The sequence below is a fragment of the Sorex araneus genome, chromosome 3 (assembly GCF_027595985.1).
Source record: "Sorex araneus isolate mSorAra2 chromosome 3, mSorAra2.pri, whole genome shotgun sequence".
Taxonomy (NCBI): domain Eukaryota; kingdom Metazoa; phylum Chordata; class Mammalia; order Eulipotyphla; family Soricidae; genus Sorex; species Sorex araneus.
Window position 1 is genome coordinate 171690690 of NC_073304.1, and position 18616 is coordinate 171709305.

The following is an 18616-nucleotide window of genomic DNA, read 5'->3' on the forward strand; positions in this document are numbered from 1 at the left end:
CCACATTCCCAGCTCTGAGTACCCAATGCTGAGCACTAAATTCCAAGTACCCAACTCTGAGAACCTAGCACTTAGTACCCAGTTCTGAGTACCCAGCTCCAAGCAGTCAGTCCTAAGCACTGAGTACCCAGCCCTGTGCTCCTGCAGCAGGACAGCCAGTAAACAGCCCCACGGACCTGCCCCTGGGCTCAGAAACAGTGAAGAATGGGGGCGGTCAGCGAAGAACAGAGCGAGTCCCCCCCCCCCAGTTTCAGGGGGAGACGCCACTGGCTGTGAGCGCTGGGGCAGAGGGTGGGGCTGCAGGACAGGACAGGGGCCTCGCCAGCTCGTGTGCCCCTGAGCGGGTCCCAGTCTGGAGGTCTCGGGTGTCATCTGTGGAACAGGACTTACTAGAGTCCCTTCCTGGCTGCGACAAGCACTGAACAAGAAGCAGGTGGAGCTCCCAGCGCCCCACTGTCAATCAGGGCTCTTGGTGCCGTGGGCAGAGGCTCTTGGGCAGGGGGCACAGTGGGGATGGGGGTCTGAGGGCATGGCCGGCAGGGGACACGGTGGGTAGGGGACACGGCAGGCAGGGAGCGGGCTGAGCAGCCTGGAGCAGGAAGCTGGGTCCTGCTCTGAGCGGCGGGCAGTCCTGGAGTGTGAGGGATGGTGGGTCAGAGGGTGCCAGCCTTCCCGGCTTACAGGCAGGGGTCTCTTAGAGGAGAGGGTGCCAGGGCTTCTGCTGAGTGATGAATGAGCACTGGAGATGAGTCCAGACACCAAATTCCAGCCGGGCCCTGTCCTTGGGAAGACAAGCCCCTTCCCGGCACGGTGACCAAAGGACCCCCCACCTCCCCACCCTTCACACACGACCCTCCTCTGACAAGTGACTTTATACACCTTCCTCTCCAGGACCTTCCACTGCGCGCACGGGAGGAAGCCCCTGCCGGCGTCAGGAGCGGGAGCTGCAGGAGTGGGGGGGAGAGGGGAGGGACCACCTGCTAAGCCCCAGCCCCACGCCCCGGACGGGTCTGAGCGCAGCGGGGCGCGGCGCGGCGGCTGGTGACCGGTTAAGAAGTTCCCGAGCGGCTCCTTCCCGGCACCCCGCGGCTCTCCAAGCACCCGGGGCTCTGGCCGCGCGGCGGCTGCGGGAGGCGGTCCAGGCGGAAGCTGCGGCCGCGGGCCCGGCCGGTCCGACCTCCGGGGCGCGGGGCGCGGCGGGGAGAGGCCCGGCCGCAGGTGTTGGCGGGGTGGGAACCCGGCCCGGCCGCATCCCGGGCCCCCTCCCCCGGCCCGGCTCCGCCGATGCAAATCGCTGCTTTGCCTGGGCCCGGGGCCAGGCGCGGGGGCCCTGCCAGGGGGCGTGGCCGGCGCCCCCGCCCGCGCCCCGCGTGCTCACCTGCCAGTGTGGCAATCGCGGCCGGCCGGGCGGGAGCAGCGGAGCGCGCGACGGGGCGCGCCGAGGGGGACCGTGGCTTCCCCGGGGGCCCGGCTGGGGCCGGCGCGCGGGGCCTGGGGCGGCGCTGGCTTGGGCCCCGCCTGGGGCAGGATGGTCAACCTGGAGCCGGTGCACGCAGGTGAGGCGCGGGGGGCGCGCCGACAGGTGTCCCGGACGGGCTGGCCGGCCCGGGGGTCCTAGCCCGCGGCAGCCGGGAGAGGGCAGTGTGGGCAGCGGGCCGGACGGCGCGGAGGGCGGGAGGGGGCCGGCGGGGCGCGGGGTTGGGGGTGGCGGGTGGCGCGGGGGTCCTTCCCCGACGCTGGCGGGGCGCGCACTGGCCGCTCACGCGCAGGGCGTGGGGCGGACGCGGGGAGGCGTGTGCCCGCATGTTCCTGCGGGGAGTCCCCGCGTGGGCGCGGCGAGGCTGCCGGGGCACCGGGAAGATTGTTGGGGGCGTGGGGGCGTGGGGGCGCGGGGCACCCAGGGCCGAAGGGAGTGGGCGGGGCTGCGGGCAGGTGCGAGGCTGGCACTGAGTAGCCCCTGGCCCAGGTGAACCCCCTTCTGGGTGCTGAGCCCAGAAAGGCGCGGAGGCAGGGCTGGGTGGATGCTGGGCGGGGTGGCGGCGGGGGTCCTCGGGCTGACAGGCTCCGGTACCCCCCTCCCCGCCGGGGCCTATGTGCGGGGGGTAGAGGGTACACGCAGACAGCCTGTGCGCCCCTCTCAGGTGGGGTGGACCCGTCCAGGGCTGGGCTCTGGGGGCCTGTAGGGTTGGGGGCCAGGGTGGAGTGGATGTCCCCAGGGTCCGACTGTCCAGTATCAACAGCGACTACCTCCTGCAAAGGGCGGCCCCCTGAGTCCGGCTGTGACTTTGGGGGAGGCGGCCAGGAGCCAGCAGACCTCCTGGTGTCCCCTGAAATAGAGCAGGGTGGGGCCCTGCCCACCCTGACCACACCGCGAATGGCAGGTGGACAGAGAAGTGCAGGGAAGGAATCTTCCAGCGTGGGGCTAGATGGATCCCAGACCGGGGGTCCAGGGCAGAGCTGCCGTCCCTCTGGCAAGCCCCGCCTCCCTTAGGGTGGAGACATCAGGAGGGCCCCCCAGTTCTTTAGGACCAAGATCAGAGACTTCCTGGGGGTTTTCCACCTCATTGTCTGGGAGGCTCCACCTCTGAGGGAAGTGGGGGGCGGGCTGGGACCGGCAGGGAGGCCCTGGGGGCAAGAGAGGGTCAGGCTGAGGGGAGGTGGCCCAGGGCACCCCACCTCTACCGAGGGGGAGATGGAGTTAACCCCAGCTGGGGGTCCCTCCTGGGCCTGACAGTGTCGGGGCTCAGGCTGGCCCCGCGCCCCCTTCTCTGAGCACCCTCTCAGGGCTGCCTTGGAGCTCCCAGTGGCGTCTCTGATGGGGCGGCCTCTGTGTGGCTGGTCATCTCGGACCGTCATGGGGTCTGCTGTGGGGGTCTGCGATGAGGCCCCTCTATGCTGGCTCTTTAGTCTTTGGCCAGACCATTGGTGCTCAGGGCTCACTCCTGCTCTGTGCTCAGTGGTTGTGCCTGGTGGGGCTCAGAGTGGGGTACTGGGGGTCAAACCTCGGTCACTCCTGCACTCTCAGTGCCTCCTACTGACTCTTGTCATGCAGAAATTTTCCGGTTACTCCTCGGCCTTTGGGGTCCCTCTTGCAAACTTACGGGAACAGTTGCTTGCACCAGCCTCATTCAGCTCCCGACGCGGTCAGCCCCTCTTCTTGCTCCAATAACTGGGGTGCGGGCCACGAGTCAGGGTGGCCCCTGTTCTTTGTACTTTATAGAGCACCCCTGATGTGGGGCATGGGGTCACAGGACTCCGGGGCTCCCCCGTCCTGGTGCAGACAGACAGAAGGACCCACAGGAGGGAGGGATGGAGGGAGGGAGGGAGGGGGAGAGGGAGGGAGGATAGAGACTGGGGAGGTAGTGGGAGGAGGGCGGGGGGCCTGCGGCTGCCCCAGGTCACCCCTCCCTGGAAACAGATCCCCATGAGATGCGGAGAGGGGGGCCCATCTCCCAGACTCAGGAGCTCCGCGGGTGAGCATGAAGGAGAAGTAGCTCAAAAGTGGGGCACCAGGGTCCCTGAAGTGCCCCCAAAGGTCCCCATGGTGGGATCTAGGGGGTCAGGCGCATGTCCCTCCATCCCAAGAGAAAGGATGACCTCTGCAGACACAGCTTGGACCCCCAGGGGTCGTGGGCAAGGGGGACTCTGAGTCCTTCGGGGTGCAGGGATGCTGCTGGGACGCCTGTCCTGTGGGCACCACACATCCTGGGTCTCAGATGCCTCCCGAGGGCCCAGACGGGGGAACCACCCTGTTTTCCTGCTTCCCGATGTGATGGGGGGGGCAGGGCGGGCCCCAGCTCTCAGTCTGGTCTCTCTCCCGGGGAAGGGAGGATGGCAGGAAGCCGTATCAGCCCTGAGATAAGAACTGCTCAGCCGCCCCACCCGGGCCTCCCTCCCTCAGCCCGCAGGTGCCGTCTGACAGGCACAGGGCGCCCATGTTGGGAGTTTCGGTGCTGGCCCAGTTTTCGCCTGAGCCCCAGGAACGGGCCCTCCCAGTGGGCCCCAGCCTGGGCCGTGCTTGGCAGGTGGCTGAAGGGGAAGGGGGGGCACCTTGGCCACCTTGCCCTGCCCCTGCCTCCGTGCTGCCATGTCATGCCCAGAGAGACAGTGTACAGTGAGGGGGGTCCAGGCACAGGGCAGTGTCCTGACTGAGTCGTGTCCACACGACCAGGCCCACTTGCTTCTGGGCATGGTTGAAGGGTTTTGGGGGAGTGGGGTCAGAAGAGTTTGGGTTTCAGGCCCCAAATTATCATTTAGGGGATGAGGGGGAGGGCTGGGGGGGCATTTGCTTTTGCAAGCAGGAATGCTGGTTGCATCCTTGGCAGTACGGGGAGTGACCCCTGAGCACTGCAGGCTGTATCCTGCCCCCTTCCCAAACAAAAGCAGTGTTTAGGGGCTGGAGACATGAGACAGGCATCAGGCCTTGCCTTGCATGCAGCCAACCCAGGTTCACCGCCTGGCACCGCATGTGGTCCCCTCAGACCCCCCAGGAGTAAGCCCTGTCAGGTGTAGCTCAAAAACCAAATCCCTCCAAAACGAGCGTCTAGCTAAAGAGTTAGCCTTCTTGGGTTAAGGCAAGTGTGCAGGCAAGTCTGGTTTGATACACGGCACCGTGTGTGGTTCCCAGAGTACTGCCAGCAGTGAGCCCTGAGCACTGCTGAGTGTGGTTCCAAATGCCCACCCAACCCAAGACAGAGCCGGAGCACATGCAGAGGTGCCAGGTTCAAACCCCAGCATCACATGGTTCTCTAAGCACTGTTGGGAGTGACCCCAGTATGTGGTGCCAGATGTAGCCCCCAAACCAATAAGAAAAAAAATGAAAGAGCCCTTTTTAAATGTCAGGCCGGGACTGGAGCGATAGCACAGCGGGTAGGGCGTTTGCCTTGCAAGCAGCTGACCTGGGTTCGATCCCCAGCATCCCATATGGTCCCCTGAGCACCGCTAGGAGTTAATTCCTGAGTGCATGAGCCAGGAGTAACCCCTATGCATTGCCGAGTGTGACCCAAAAAAGCCAAAAGAAAAAAAATTAAATGTCAGGCCTTGGAAATAAGGTGATTTAGAGAATCTGACCATTGGCTGAGTCCCACCAGCTCTCACGTCTCCCTGCAAAGGCAGCATTTGGAGGTTACTGCTACATCGCAGGCAAGAACAGATTCCCTGAGCAGGGACCCAGGGCACCCATGTTGACTGCGGGGACCTGGAAATCGGTTGTGTCTTGCTTGGTCTCTTTATCCAGACCAGCTCTCAGATGCCACCCCAGGGCCCAGAGCAGGGGACCACCCTATTTTCCTGCTGTTTCCACTCGGTATTCCCTTGACCCCTGGCGCTGGCCCAGGAACGGAAGGGGGGTCTGAGTCCTGAGCAAACTCCAGTCTCTTTCTTCCAGGCCCCTGCAATGAGAAGGACCTTCCTTCTTCCCTCCCTCTCCCCGCTTCCCCCCCCACTGAGATTGCCATGGTTCAGAGATGCCGTGGGGTTCCGGGTGGAATCTGCCGCCCACCCCCATGTTCTAAGTGCTGGGTGTGACAGACACCCTTCAGAACCCCGCCAGGGGGGCCAGGCTGTGGTTGCCAGAACCTTCCCGGAAGCTCTGACCGGCTCAGCACGGTTGAAGACTCCCTATGGGGAAGTGTGAGCTCGTGGGTGGGACTGAGCAAAGGCCCGGCTCCATTGGAGGACCGGCCGTGTACCCCATGTTCTGCATAGCCACGCATCGCCAGTTTCAGAAAGTTTCCAACTGCTGCAGGAGGACCTGGGCTCTGCTCGAGAATCACCTTCCTAAGTGCGGTTCAGTGGGCGCGGGGGGGTTGGGGGGAACCGGGTGAGTTGCCGGGGGCTCCCCTAGATAAGGTCTGGTGCCCTTAGGATGCCCCCAGGATGGCTGTGGAGCACCGGGGCGCTGCAGGAAGCTGCAGGTATGCCCCAGGAGCCTTCCGCTGGGCAGGTCTCAAAAGTCCTCCTGCACCTGAGCTGGCTGGCCCCCCTCTGCTTCTGGGGGTCCTGGAAAGACCCGCTGGATCCTGCCGAGGGTATCTGCCCCCACCCCCATGTGTAAGCGTCTGCCAGAGTCACTAGTCTTTGAGAAACAATAATAAAGTCAGTCTTCCTGCTGCTTGTTCTGGGCGGAGGGTCCGGCAGGCTCCGGCTGATCCTCTCCAGACCCGGCCCCCGCCAACTGCCTGATTACCTGATGCAAATGAGCACTGCCTGCCGGCCCGCGATTGGCTGCGGAGCCCCTATGCAAATGAGTTCCCCCAGACCTTATCTGGTTTGAAAGAGTTAAGGAGCTGCCCCAGAGAAGAGGGTGGGGGCGACGGGGGTGGGGGGGTCACCACGATTTGAATAAAATATTCTTCTGTCTTTAACGGCTTTGGTCTCTGAGTGGCTTAATAAGGAGAGAAGCCCCGGGAGAGAGAGAGTTAGTTCTAAGTTGCCTCCCGCCTCCCAGGTGCTGACCCCGGAGAGAAACTGGGGGGGGCGTCGGAGTGGTGACAACTGTCCTTCGTGGGTAAATGTTTCATTTATTGACATGAAGCAGGGTGGCGAGGCCCAGGCTGCCCTGGCGTAGGTGTCCTCCCTCTGCCGGGCACTGGCGCCCTGGCCACCCCTTCCTCTCTGAGAGAGAAGTGCTCACCCAGGACAGCTCTCCGCGGGGGCCACACCGGCCTGAGGGTGGGCCCCCCAGTCTGATGCTGAACCCTGAGCACCAGGCTGGAAGCCCCAGGCAGGAGCTGGGGAGGAAGGTGAGGAGGGGGTGCTGGGCAGGGCTTGGCTCTCGACAATCCCTTTCTCCCAAGTCAGGGTTGTCGGGGCTGTGATGGGAGGGGAGGGCTGGAGGGGGGGTGACAGATGAATCTGAGGCTGCTTAAAAAATGTTAAACACCTTCCTCAGACCCCTGAGGAAATACGGCTTGAGGATGGGGAGTGTTCTAACTGTCCCCCACCCCACGCCCCTGGTTAAATCCACACAGAGCAACCTGTGATTGAAGGATGTGGGAATGAATGATGCAAAAGGCAAGAAGTCCCGGAGCCAGGGAGGAGAGAGGGGAAGAGGTGGGGGGGAGGGGGCAAGCAGGGGAGGAGAGGGGCTGTGCCCCCCCAGCTTATGAATATTCTAACGGTTTTATGTGCGGGAATCAGGAATTTGAAAGTCTGATGGTTGGTGTAATTACATTCCTCTTTGCTGTTTCTTTCAAGCCACCTATGTCATAGCAAGAGAAACTGTGACCTGTTATTAAAATCAGTGGTGTTTTCCCTGCAGCTATCAAGATGAGCGGGGATGTGGCCGATTCCACTGACGCTCGGGGCTGTGTGCTCAGCCAGGTGGAGACAGGTAAGGGGCTGCCGTGCCGGGAGGCGGTGGGGGGGGCGGCTGAGGGCCGGGAGAAGTTTCTGGAAAGTGGCCAGCACTGTGGTCTCTCAGTCAGTCAGACCCCACTGCTGGGTCTCAGCAAATAAAGAGGTGCCCGAAGCATCAGGGAAGGGATGGCACCAGCAGATGCTCGCAACAAAATCTCCAGGGAGCCTTAAAAAAATAAATAAATAAAATAATAATAATAATAATAATAATAAATGAAATCTAAAAAGTTAGAGGTAAGAATCACTTCTTGGTGTACTGGGCCAGCTCAGAGGGGCCCGGTCTGCCCTCAGCTGCTGCCACGCTGGCCCCCACAGCAGGGACACCTTGACCTCAAGGGGCATGAGGGAGGCCTGTGGACAGGTGGAGGAGCATGTGGGTGGGAAGAAGACAGGAGGCTTGGTGTCATGGCGTGGCTTTGTAGTGCCCAGACAGAGGTCAGCAACAGAGTGGAGAAGAAAGTTTCAGAGCCGTCTAACTTTTAACCCCCTCATCCACGCCTGGCTTTGAAAGCTCCATATAATTAAAAAGAACTTAAGGAAGGATGAGTGTAAATTGTAACACCACCAAATAACTTTAATAGCATCCCAACGAGACCTCAATTAGCCTTTCATCTGGATCATTAGCGACAGAGGCAGCACAAAGAGGAGCATGGGCAACCCCAGAGCAGAGACCTATCCCCCAGGCCTCCTGCTCCCGGTCTCCAGCCAATGATGGAAGAGATGGTTGGGGTTTGTGGGGAGGGGAGTCGGCAAAGGGGTGACGCAGAAACTTCTTGCCCCCAGTTACATATTGAATTAATATTTCTTTGCTTGGCGCCAGAGTGCTAGTACAGCCGGGAGGGCGTTTGCCTTGCAAACGGCTGACCCAGCTTCAATCCTGGCATTCCATGTGTTTTCCTGAGCACCACCATGAGTGATTCCTGAGTGCAGAGGCAGGAGTAACCCCTGGGCATTGCCAGGTGTGACCCCTAAATTAAATATAGCACTGTAGCACTGTCGTCCTGTTGTTCTTGTTCATCGATTTGCTCGAGCGGGCACCAGTAATGTCTCCATTGTGAGATTTGTGGTTACTGTTTTTGGCATATCGAATACGCCATGGGGAGCTTGCCAGGCTCTGCTGTGCGGGCGGGATACTCTCTGTAGCTTGCTGAGCTCTCTGAGAGGGATGGAGGAATTGAACCCGGGTCAGCTGTGTGCAAGGCAAATGCCCTACCTGCTGTGGTATCTCTCCAGTCCCCAAATTGCTTGGCTAGTGCCCTGTTTTGCTTGTGTACAGGTTTAGCCATACTAGGAAGGTGTGGCCAGCTGCTCCGAGTTTTCATCTGATTTCTTAGCTGAGAATGTTTTTGGGTGCCCCCATGATGCTCAGCCCTAATAATGCTTGACCCCACAGTGCTGGCTGCTAGCTTGGGGCTCGTGCCTGGTGACGGGGTGGCTTGGCTTCAGAGGGGGGCCTCTGTGTAGACGAGATTGAATTCGTGGGGCTCAGTCTGGGGGTGTGCTGGGGGCAGTGCCAGGGCAGTGCTAGGGCCTGGGGCTGTACATCACTGGGTGGAGGCAGCTGGGATGGGGGTCAGGGGGTCAGGAACAGTCTGGCTTCCTCTCTGTGCAGACGAGGTGGATGCACAGCAGCTCCAGACAGAGGCTGGGACCGGGGGCCTCCCTGTGTCTGCGTCCCTGGAGCTGGCCGAGCCCTGCTGGGCCTTAGGCCTCCCTGGGAGGCCAGCACAGCCTCCTGAGAAGCAGAGGAGCTTGGACCCCGAATGAGTGGGGATCCATGGAAACCGGGGCTCCAGGGTCAGAAAAGCCGTTTCTCTTCACTTCTTCCTATGTTTTTTTTTTTTTTGCTGCTGTTGTTTTGGGGCACCTCCTGGCTCTGTGCTCAGGGGTTGCTTCTGGAAGTGCCAGAGACGGAGCCTGGGTCAGTTACGATGCCGAAACCCTTGCTAATCTCTCTGGCCCTTGTGCAGCCCCCTTCCCTGCCAGGGTGCCTTACCTGTCTGTCTGCCTTAGTGGCTGGACAGGGCTTAGCAGGGGCTGGGCTGGGGCCGTGGACCCCTCTACTGACATCAGAAGATGCTTCGAGGGGCCAGAGAAATAGTACAGCGGGCAGGACTGTCACGTGGCCCACCCAGTCCAATCCCCGGCATTCCACATGGTCCCCTGAGCACCGCCAGGAGTGATCCTGGAGCACAGAGGCGGGAGTAAGTCCTGAGCACCACCAGGAGTGGTCCCCAAACCAAACCAACTGGAGAAGATGCTGTGAGTCTGTGGGTGCCGATTGTGTGCTGAGAGCTGCAGGTAGCTGGCAAGGGGGCAGCTTCCGTTTGGTGCTGTGCTGGGGGGGGTGGGGGGGAAGGCAGTTGGGAGGGGGCTGCAGAGAACTGGGCTTTGGTCCTTGCACTCTCTAGGCAAGGGTGGTTGGGGGTTGCCGGCTCTGTCCTCTGGGACTCCCCAGGCCCAGCCCTTCCACACGGAAGGGGAACTGGGGAGCCCCCATCAGTTCTTTGGGAATCCTCAAATTGCTGTGTGTTTTTTAAGGGCAAGAAAAAAAGATGATGGCTAATTAAGGCAACCAACCTTCCTGGAAAGCCGTTCTGACTCATTTTTCACCGAGGAAAGCTTATTATGAGTCACGATGCTTTGCACCTTGCTTTAATGGCTTCCTTTGGATTTAAAAGGCCGATTCTCCTTCCCGACAGAGAAGGAATTAAGGGCTGGTTTGGATCTGGGGTTTAAAGGCGCTATAAACCCAGGTGACCCAGAAAACCCCAGCACCCTGAAAGCACCGTGTGGTGGGAGAACCCTCCGGGGCACGGGTGGGGGAGGAGGGTCCACACCACCAGCCTTCGGGTGTAGACCTGGCAGTGACCCTTCCCCTGCATCAGGGAGGACAAACTGTCTTCAGGACAGCCCCAGCAGGCACAGTCTTGGGGTGCCCCTGCCTGGGGGCCAGCACCGGGGTCCAACGGTCCTGGATTTGGGGACTCCCCACCCTCCTTCCGCCTCCCCCCACCACAGGGCACCCCGTCTTTCGCTCCTGGTGGATTGGCTGATAAGAAGGGGCCTCCCGACCTGGCAGACGCTCTGGGGGCGCGGCGTGACCCTGAATGCGGCACTTTGCAGATCTCACCCAGGACCGGCCCTTCCCCATTGCACTTCCTTCTGCTCCTCCTGCGCTGTTTTGGTCGTTGTTTTTATGTGTCTGTTTCTGAGGGCCACACCCGGGAGGGGGTGCTGCTGGGAGGCCCCCAAACACAGCAGCAGCCCAACAGAGCGAGCCCGTGCGGCCTTTCCCAGCGCCCCTCCCCTCAGTTTTTTCACACCCCGAACTTAAACGTGGGTTTTCTGGGGCGGGGGGGGGGGCAACTCTTGTCCCCCGCCTGTCCCTCTTCCCTTCGGTCTGGTCTCCCTCTCTGCACTGTTCCCTCGGAACCCTGCTCTGGGGAAGGGTCCACGGGCAACCCCCACCCACCACGCAGACCCCCGCCCCCCCCCCGTCTGGCCTCACTCTTAGGCTGCAGGGTTCCGGCTGCACTCAAAGGCCCAGTGCCTGGGGCCAGGCCGTGGTGTAGTCCCCCTTCACAGAGGAGACTGCTGGGAATTCTCCCACGGTTCCCACCCAGGGGAGGGGTCCAGCTGGGGCCTGACACCGCTTGGCCTAGGGCAGCCCTGGGGAGCCCCGGCTGGGCCTGGCAGGGGAACCAGGGATGGGGATGGGGAGACGTCGACACTCTGGGAATGGGTCAGGCAGGGGCCGGGGGGAGCCAGACCCCCGCGCCCAGGGCAGGGGTGCGGCCGAGGCCAAGCCAGGCGTGGTGTGGGGACGAGAAGGACTTGGCCAGCCTTGTCCTGCTGGGGAGCCAGAGAATCGGCCGTGGACCCCCCCTCACCCCGGTGCTGTTTGAGCATCACCGGTAGCCTGGCCAGCTCCGAGATGGGGGACAGAGCAGGGGCCCAGGGGGTGGAGAAAGGAGGGTGGGGTGAGCAGCTGGGCGTCCTCCCGAAGGACCACCCAGACACGGGGCTGCTGAGGGACACGTGGCACAGAGCCTTCTTCTATTCAGGGGTGCCCCCCCGGCAGTGTCCAGGGGTTACTCCTGGCTCTGTACTCAGGAATCACTCTGGTGGGTTCAGGGAGGTGGAACCCAGGCCAGCGGTGTGCAAGGCGAACACCCTCCCTGCTGTGCTATGGCTCCGGCCCCGGAAAACCTTCTGAGGGGCCAGAGGGCTCAGGGGGCAGCTTCTGGCCTCTCAGGACAGCACAGAAGAGGCACGGGAGGCCAGTGTGATCCTCACAGCCGAGAAGGACTGAGTCACGGCCATGGGGGAGAGGCCGCCCCTCCTCCCGGGCTGATGTGATGGGGTGGGAGCTCCGAGAGTGTCCTGCTGTGGTGACAGCCCGCTCTGAGTGAGGGAGCCCTGCTGCACACACGGCCCCTCCCTGTCTGTGATTAAGTGACAGAGTGGGTGTGAGAGCCCCAAATACATTCCGTCATTAGGTTGATCGGTATCGGCAACATTCAAGGGACGAGACCGAGATGTGTCACTGGCCATGTGGGCCAAGTATCCCTGAGCCCTCACGTGAGAGTGCTCCCTGATCCCTGGGAGAAAGGAGGGGAGAGAGTGCTCCCTGGCCTCTGGGAGGGAGGAGGGAGAGAGTGCTTCCTGATCCCTGGGAGGGAGGAGGGAGAGAGTGCTCCCTGATCACTGGGAGAGAGTGCTCCCTGATCCCTGGGAGGGAGGAGGGAGAGAGTGCTCCCTGGCCTCTGGGAGGGAGGAGGGAGAGAGTGCTTCCTGATCCCTGGGAGGGAGGAGGAGAGAGTGCTCCCCGGCCTCTGGGAGGGAGGAGGGAGAGTGGAGAGTGCTCTGTGGGAGGGGAGGGTCTGTGGTCTCTAGAACTGGACCTGCCACTGTGTCTGGTGCCGCCTCGGACCTGCTCGGTCCTTCCCTTCTTGGGAGAGGTGCTTCAGCCTGGTTGTCCGGGAGGCAGGTGCTGGGCTCTGGGGGCCTCCTGCCTTGCCGCCCCTCGCTGGTCTCCTGGTGTCCGTTCCTTAGGGCCCCCCGGTCTGCCCACTCTCTCGCTGTACCCTTTGTCCAGGCCTTTAGAGGATGGAGTGGCAGGCCCCTGGCCTAGTCTGATTCTGTCCTCCTCCCCCACCCGCCCCGGGAGGCTTGAAGCCCCACCCCACATCCCCTGCAGGGCTGAGGCTGGGTGAGCACCCAGCAGGGAAGACTCTCCTTATGGTTTTCTTCCCGACCTGTGAGCAGGACAGAGCTGCTGAGACACCCAGGCTTGGGCAGGCGTGTGCCAGCTGGTGCCATGTCCGGGAATGTGACCCCCCCAGTAAGAGGGGCGGGCGTGGGGGTCCCGTCTCCACGGCCCCACACCACTCGCCAGCGCCCACCAAGGGTGTGTGTGTAAATTTGGGTGCAGACTGTGATGGCAGCTCTGGGTCCAGCTGGGGTCCCTCTACCAGTGGGTCTCGGGCCCCCCCAGCCTCCCTTGCCCCAGAAATGCTTTTTCGCTCAGGCCCCACCCCAGCTTCCTCCCCGTCTCTGTCCCCACCCACTGAGGGAGGCTCAGACTGGGGCGTTTGGCTGGCAGGGGTGCTTCTGCACAGTGGGCCCCATCCCCAGGCACCTCTTACGGCCTCCCCGGGGGCATGGGCATGAGGGGACTCACCTTTACACTGTGGCTTTCTGAGGTCCCAACTCCAGAACCCCAGGAGCAGTGCTCACCCTGCAAGGCCTCGGGTGGGGACCTGCTGACCAAGTGGCACAGTCTGAAGAGGAATGAGCAGCCCCTCCAGGCTACAGGCCCACTGCCTGCCTGTGGACACACAGACACACACCAGACAGAAACTCACACACACACACACAGAAACACACACACATACACAGACAGAGAAACTCACACACAGGCACACAGACACAGAAACTGATGTAGACAGGCGTACAGACACACACCCAGACAGAAACTGACACACAGACAGAAATACAGGCGGGGACACATGCAAATAGAAACACACGCACATAGACACTCACATGCACACAAGCAGACAGGCATACACAGACACAGACACAGACACCCAGACACAGACAGACACACATACACAGATTGACACAGACACACAGATACCGACATAGACAGACTGACACACACACACAGACAGACCCATAGACAGACACAGACAGACAAACACACAGACACAGACAGACTAACACAGACACACAGATACAGACAAACATAGACAGACAGACTGACACACACACAGAGACAGACACAGACAGACACAGACACAGACAGACACAGACAGACACACAGACCCACTCGGATAAAGGGACTCGGGTGCACCCGCTCCTGCCCCCTGCCCCGCAGTCGTTCCTTTAGTGGGTGGCTGTGCCTTTCGAGACCAGTTGGGGGAACTAGTGAATTACTCTGGGGACAGGGGACTGCAGTGGGGGATCCAGCTGGGGGCCTCGGCCAACTTTGCCAGTGGGGCTGGGGGTTGCCACCCCCACCCGGAAGTGCTTTGCTCTGGACCAGCCCGGCCTCCCTCAGCCTCATTCCCAGTCAGCGGAGTCCCTCAGAAGCCCCAGCTCGGGGCCCTTCACCCTGGTTTGATCCTGAGTGTTGGGCAGGGCAGGAGAGGAGGCGACCCGGCGGCTGACTTCAGCCTCAGCCGGGGCAGGTCGGCGTCCCCGTCTGCTCCTCCCGGGCTGGTGCCTTTGTGCCAGGCCAGGAGCCTGGGAAGCAGAGTTGCTGGCTTCTCCCAAAAGGCACCCATGCTGTTGACTCAAAACATTATGGGGCTCATTTGCATGGTGTTTTACATACTGGCTCCACACAGCCCCCGTGATACCTGTGAGTCGGGGTCACTGCCCGGCGCTCCAGCCCCCGGAACCTCCCCCCACTCCAGCCTGGGCCCTCCGTGGACCCGCCCAGGCTGCAGCCTCCCTCCCCGGGAGCGGCAGGTTGGCGGGACAGCCGGGAGGACGGGAGCAGCAGGTGTGGGTGGCCGTGGGAAGCCCAGTCCATTCCAGCGAGACTCCCTCCAGGAACTTGCCTACCCTCTGCAGCCTTGGGCTGGGAAGAGGAACCCGAAATCTAAGGGGGTGAGCCCAGAGAGGGACCCGAAGCCGAGGCACCCCCGTGGTTGCCATGGCGATGAGGTCTGGGCGCCCGATTTGCATAGGGCGCTGATTTCCATACTGCAGGGTGAATTTCCATATCCCTGCCTCCAAGCCTGGCGGGCTGGGGAGGGGAGAGGGGAGAGGTCATTTGAAATTCAAATGAGGATGATTAAGGTTTTCTTGAGGAGGGAAGCGCGGACAAAAGGGGTTAAGCCGGCTGGCAAACGCTCTGGCTCCAAGTTATCAAAGGGAGGTGCCGGCCTGCCTCCTTCCCACCCCTTCTCTGCGGGGGCCCATGAAAACCCGGGAGGGTCCCCCGAGACACGTCAGTGACCTCAGCCCAGGGGCACCGGCTGAGTTTCTGTCCCCACCTGCCTGGTGCTCCCCAAGTCCTGAGAATGCACGAGACCCCCGTGGGTTCCAGGGCCGTCGAAGAAAGATCTTTGCTCCCTGGTGTGGCCAAGGAGGGCTGGGGACAGCTGGACGCCATCTCCACCTCCTGGATTTGACGGCATTTATTTGTGTGTGTGTGTGTGTGTGTGTGTGTATGTGTGTGCACGTGTGTGCGTGTTTGCATGCACACGTGTGCGCATGTGTGCACATGCATGTGCAGAGGCATTTCAAGTGACACTTAAGGTGTTGGAGCCGCGGCTGGAGGGCCCGCCGAGGTCCCGCCTGTAATTGCTGGAGCCCAGAGACCGTGCCTGCAGGCCACACACTCCAGGACGCCTCTCCCTGCCCCCCCCCCCCCCCCCCCCCGCGCTCACCCAGACACCCTCATTAAGAGACTTAGCTCTGGAGTCCCAGCTGCTCTCCCTGCTTGGTTTATGACCTTTGGCTTCTTCATGAGTCTATAAAATGGGGGATAATAGGTCCTTGCAGATACCTCCCCAGGTTGCTGGGGGGTGGTTCCCGCTGGCCCCTAGAACAGTGCCCTCTGCGGGGTGCTCTTTGCTGCCACCCCTGTCCCCAGGATGAGCTATTCCCATGATGGGTCTACCCCAGCAGCCATGCCGGGGAACTCAGTTTTGTTTAGGCCACACCCAGGGGTGCTCAGGGCTTACTCCTGGCTCTACACTCAGGGGTCACTCCTGGCGGGGGCGGGGGACCGTATGGGGCTCTGGGGATAGATTCCGGGCCAGCCACATGCAAGTCAAGCTCTCTACCCACGGCTCTGGGCTGGGACCCTCATCTTGTGGGGGAGGGAGTGGGCGCCATGTCCGGCTGCTCAGTGCCTGGTGGTGCTCAGGGAGCCTTGGGGGTGGCCCCGGGCTCCCACATACAGAGCGTGAGCTGCAGGTCACGGAGCCCTGGAGGCGCCCGAGGCGTCCACCCCCTCCCCAGCCCTGCCTGTGAACCCACCCTGGCGGTGAGGGAGGCACTGTTGGGTCCCCCCAACCCAAGGTGGGCCCTCAAGGCGAGGCCCTGACTCCTCCAGAAATGGGGCTCAGGAGGAAGGGGAGGGAGGGGGAGCTGCCCCTCGCTCTAGGAGCTTTGGGAACGCTGCTGCTTGGCTGAAGGATGGGCAGCCTGAGCTGGGCATCCCCCACCCCGCCCGGCCTGCTGCCTACTGAGTGGGTGGGGGGCAGCCGCCACTCTGAGCCCAGAGTGTCCCCCTCTGCGAGTGGGGATGGGGCGCTTTGGAAAACCTCCCAGGTGTGTGTGTGAGGGCTGAGTGCTGCCTGCGGATAAAACGTTTACTACAGAGCTTGGTCCATAGTAAATGCTCAATAAACGTCAGCTACTAATTAGTCCTCATTATTGGAAAACTGTGTTCTGCTGCCAGAAGGGCCGAGATTCTCTGATCTCATCCTGTTCCCCCATTTTATGGGAGAAGAGCCAGGTCAGGAAAGGGGATAACTTTCCCAAGGTCACCATGGGCTACCGTCAGCCCCCCACGGGTCTGTGCCCCCTCCCTGAGTCTGGGGTCCTGTGGGTTTTGTTGTCTTACTGCTTTAGGGGGCAGAGCCCTCCCTCTCCCACCATCCTGCCCTTTGGGATAATCCCTGCACCCCCGGGGAGCAAGGGAAGGAGCGTGGGGGTACTCTAGAGCCTCCCAGGCCTTTCTTGGCTGCTGTGAGAACCTCGTGCATCATTCTGGCCCGACTCCGGAAACGTGAGGGCTGGCTCCCGCCCCCACCCCCACCCCCCACCCCGTGAGAGCCCTGCAGGACCTTGACCTGAGGTCCCTGGGGCAGCCACAGTTGTGTGGATGGGGGGGGGGGGCTGCTCAGAGAAGGTGGCTGGGGCTTGTTCTGCACACAGGCGAGTTGGCCTGTGCCCAGGGCTCTGTGAGGGATCCCGGTGCCCGCTCAGTGCCCTCGGGGTGGGGGAGAGCAACCCCCCCACCTGATGGCACCTCCACTTCACCCCGCCCTGGCCAGAGGGCTGGACCGTGGCGCTTACTAACCTGCAGCCTCTTTGAACCTCACCTCTGCCGAGGCAGGTGAGGGGGCGCGGGGCTGGCCGGAGTTCACCTTCCAAGAACCCCGCGGCTGTTCAGAGTTGGTTCTGGGCGCTGGTGCCCCCGGCCTTGTCCTGCTTTGCCCTCTCCCTTCTCTCCCCGGACTCAGTTTCCTCATCTGCCACGGCAGGATGATGCCAGGAGGTTCTGTGCCCACCCCCATCCCCACAGCTAGAGAACAAATGACAGGAGTATGTCTTGGGATCGCGGTCTGGGGGATCGGGGGCCCCGGGCTGCCGCAGGGCCCTCGCCCTATAGTTGGCACGTGCTCTCTTGCCTGGGTGGGCCTGGCCGTGGCCCACCTGGTTTTGCTCCTTCCCGGGCGTCTGGGTTTCTGGAAGCTGGCACTACCACCCCATCTCTGGCAGCTCAGCTCAGCAGGCCACGGTGGGGCAGGGCGGGAGAGTCCGGTTGGAGCTCAGACTGGAAGGCCACCAGGTGGGGAGGGGGGCAGAGCCATGGCACAGCGAGGAGGGCGTTTGCCTTGCGCCTGGGTTGGATCCCCTGCGTCCCACTTGGTCCTCCCAGCCCCACCAGGAGGGATTCCTGAGTCCAGAGCCCAGAGTAACCCCCTGAGCATCTCCAGGGGTGGGCGAAAAACAAACAAAAGCAAAGCCAAACAAAGGGAAGAGGGCCAGAGAGATAGTATAGGAGTTAAGGCACCTGCCCGCTTCTGTTTCTGTCACTGCCCCCGGTCCCAAAGCCCCGCCAGGAATATTTCCTGACCACAGAGCAGGAGTAACCCCTGAGCATTGCCCGGTGTCACCCAAAGCAAAATAAAGCCAACAAAAAGGTTAAGAGGCCCTGGTGAAGGATTCTTTATTGGGTGGGGGGAGGGAGGGGGGGTTGTGAGATGTTTTGGCGTCATGGCAAAAGGAACGCAAAGGAAAACGGCCTTTCAGGGACCCAGGGAAGCCCTGATGAAGACGCACAGGGCGAGGCTGGGCTTTGAGGGGGCAGGAGGGGGGTGGGGCAGTGGTGCCCATCCCAGCGCCGGTCCTCCTCCGTGTCCAGTGGCAGAGCCAGGCCTCGACGGCATGCATGAGCGTGTGCTAAGTCACCGGGCTGGTCAGGAGGAAGCTCTGAGGCCGGACATGAGGATGCTGAGGCTGGGGGTGGGGGGAGGGAGGATGTGGAGGGCTTGTCTGTCCCGGACGCGTCTCCAGGATGCTCTGCTCGGGGCTCAGGGAAACACCCAGCTCCTAGGCTCTCTCCGCTGGCCTTCGTGCGTCCTCCTGGGCACTGTGGCTCAGGGGGCTTCCTGGGGACCCCCGATCCCTTCTGCATGTCGCCCACTCAGTACAGAGATGGCAGCAATCTGCCCAGAAATCACTTGGCCTGTTTGCTCTTTATTTTTTTCCAATTTATTGTTGATTGAATCATCACGAGTGACAGTGACAAAGATCATGGTTGAGTTTCAGGCGTGTCCCAACACCCATCCCTCCACCAGTGCCCCCAGGTTCCCGCGGGCCCCCAGCCTGCCTCTGTGGTGGGCACATTTCCCTCCCCCCTCCTCCTGGCGTTCTCTTCCCTCATTTATCCCGCCTGCCCAGTGCCCAGCTTCTTACTGAGACCAGCTCTCCAGCTCTTCGTCTCTGTTGCCACTGGGCATTTGATAGTCCCTATTGGATTTTTGTGTGTGTGTGTGGGGAGGGG

At 61.9% G+C, this 18616-nt stretch overlaps 1 protein-coding gene across 1 annotated transcript in view; it reads left to right on the top strand.

Moving 5' to 3' along the window:
* The first annotated feature begins 1420 nt into the window (after window positions 1-1420).
* POU2F3 (POU class 2 homeobox 3) overlaps window positions 1421-18616 on the top strand; it is a 73092-nt gene continuing 55896 nt past the window's right edge. The window contains exons 1-2 of the mRNA XM_004605090.2: window positions 1421-1556; window positions 7262-7333. Of these exons, the coding sequence (XP_004605147.1) occupies window positions 1529-1556; window positions 7262-7333 (100 nt within the window). The 5' untranslated portion in view covers window positions 1421-1528. The remainder of the gene's footprint in view (window positions 1557-7261; window positions 7334-18616) is intronic.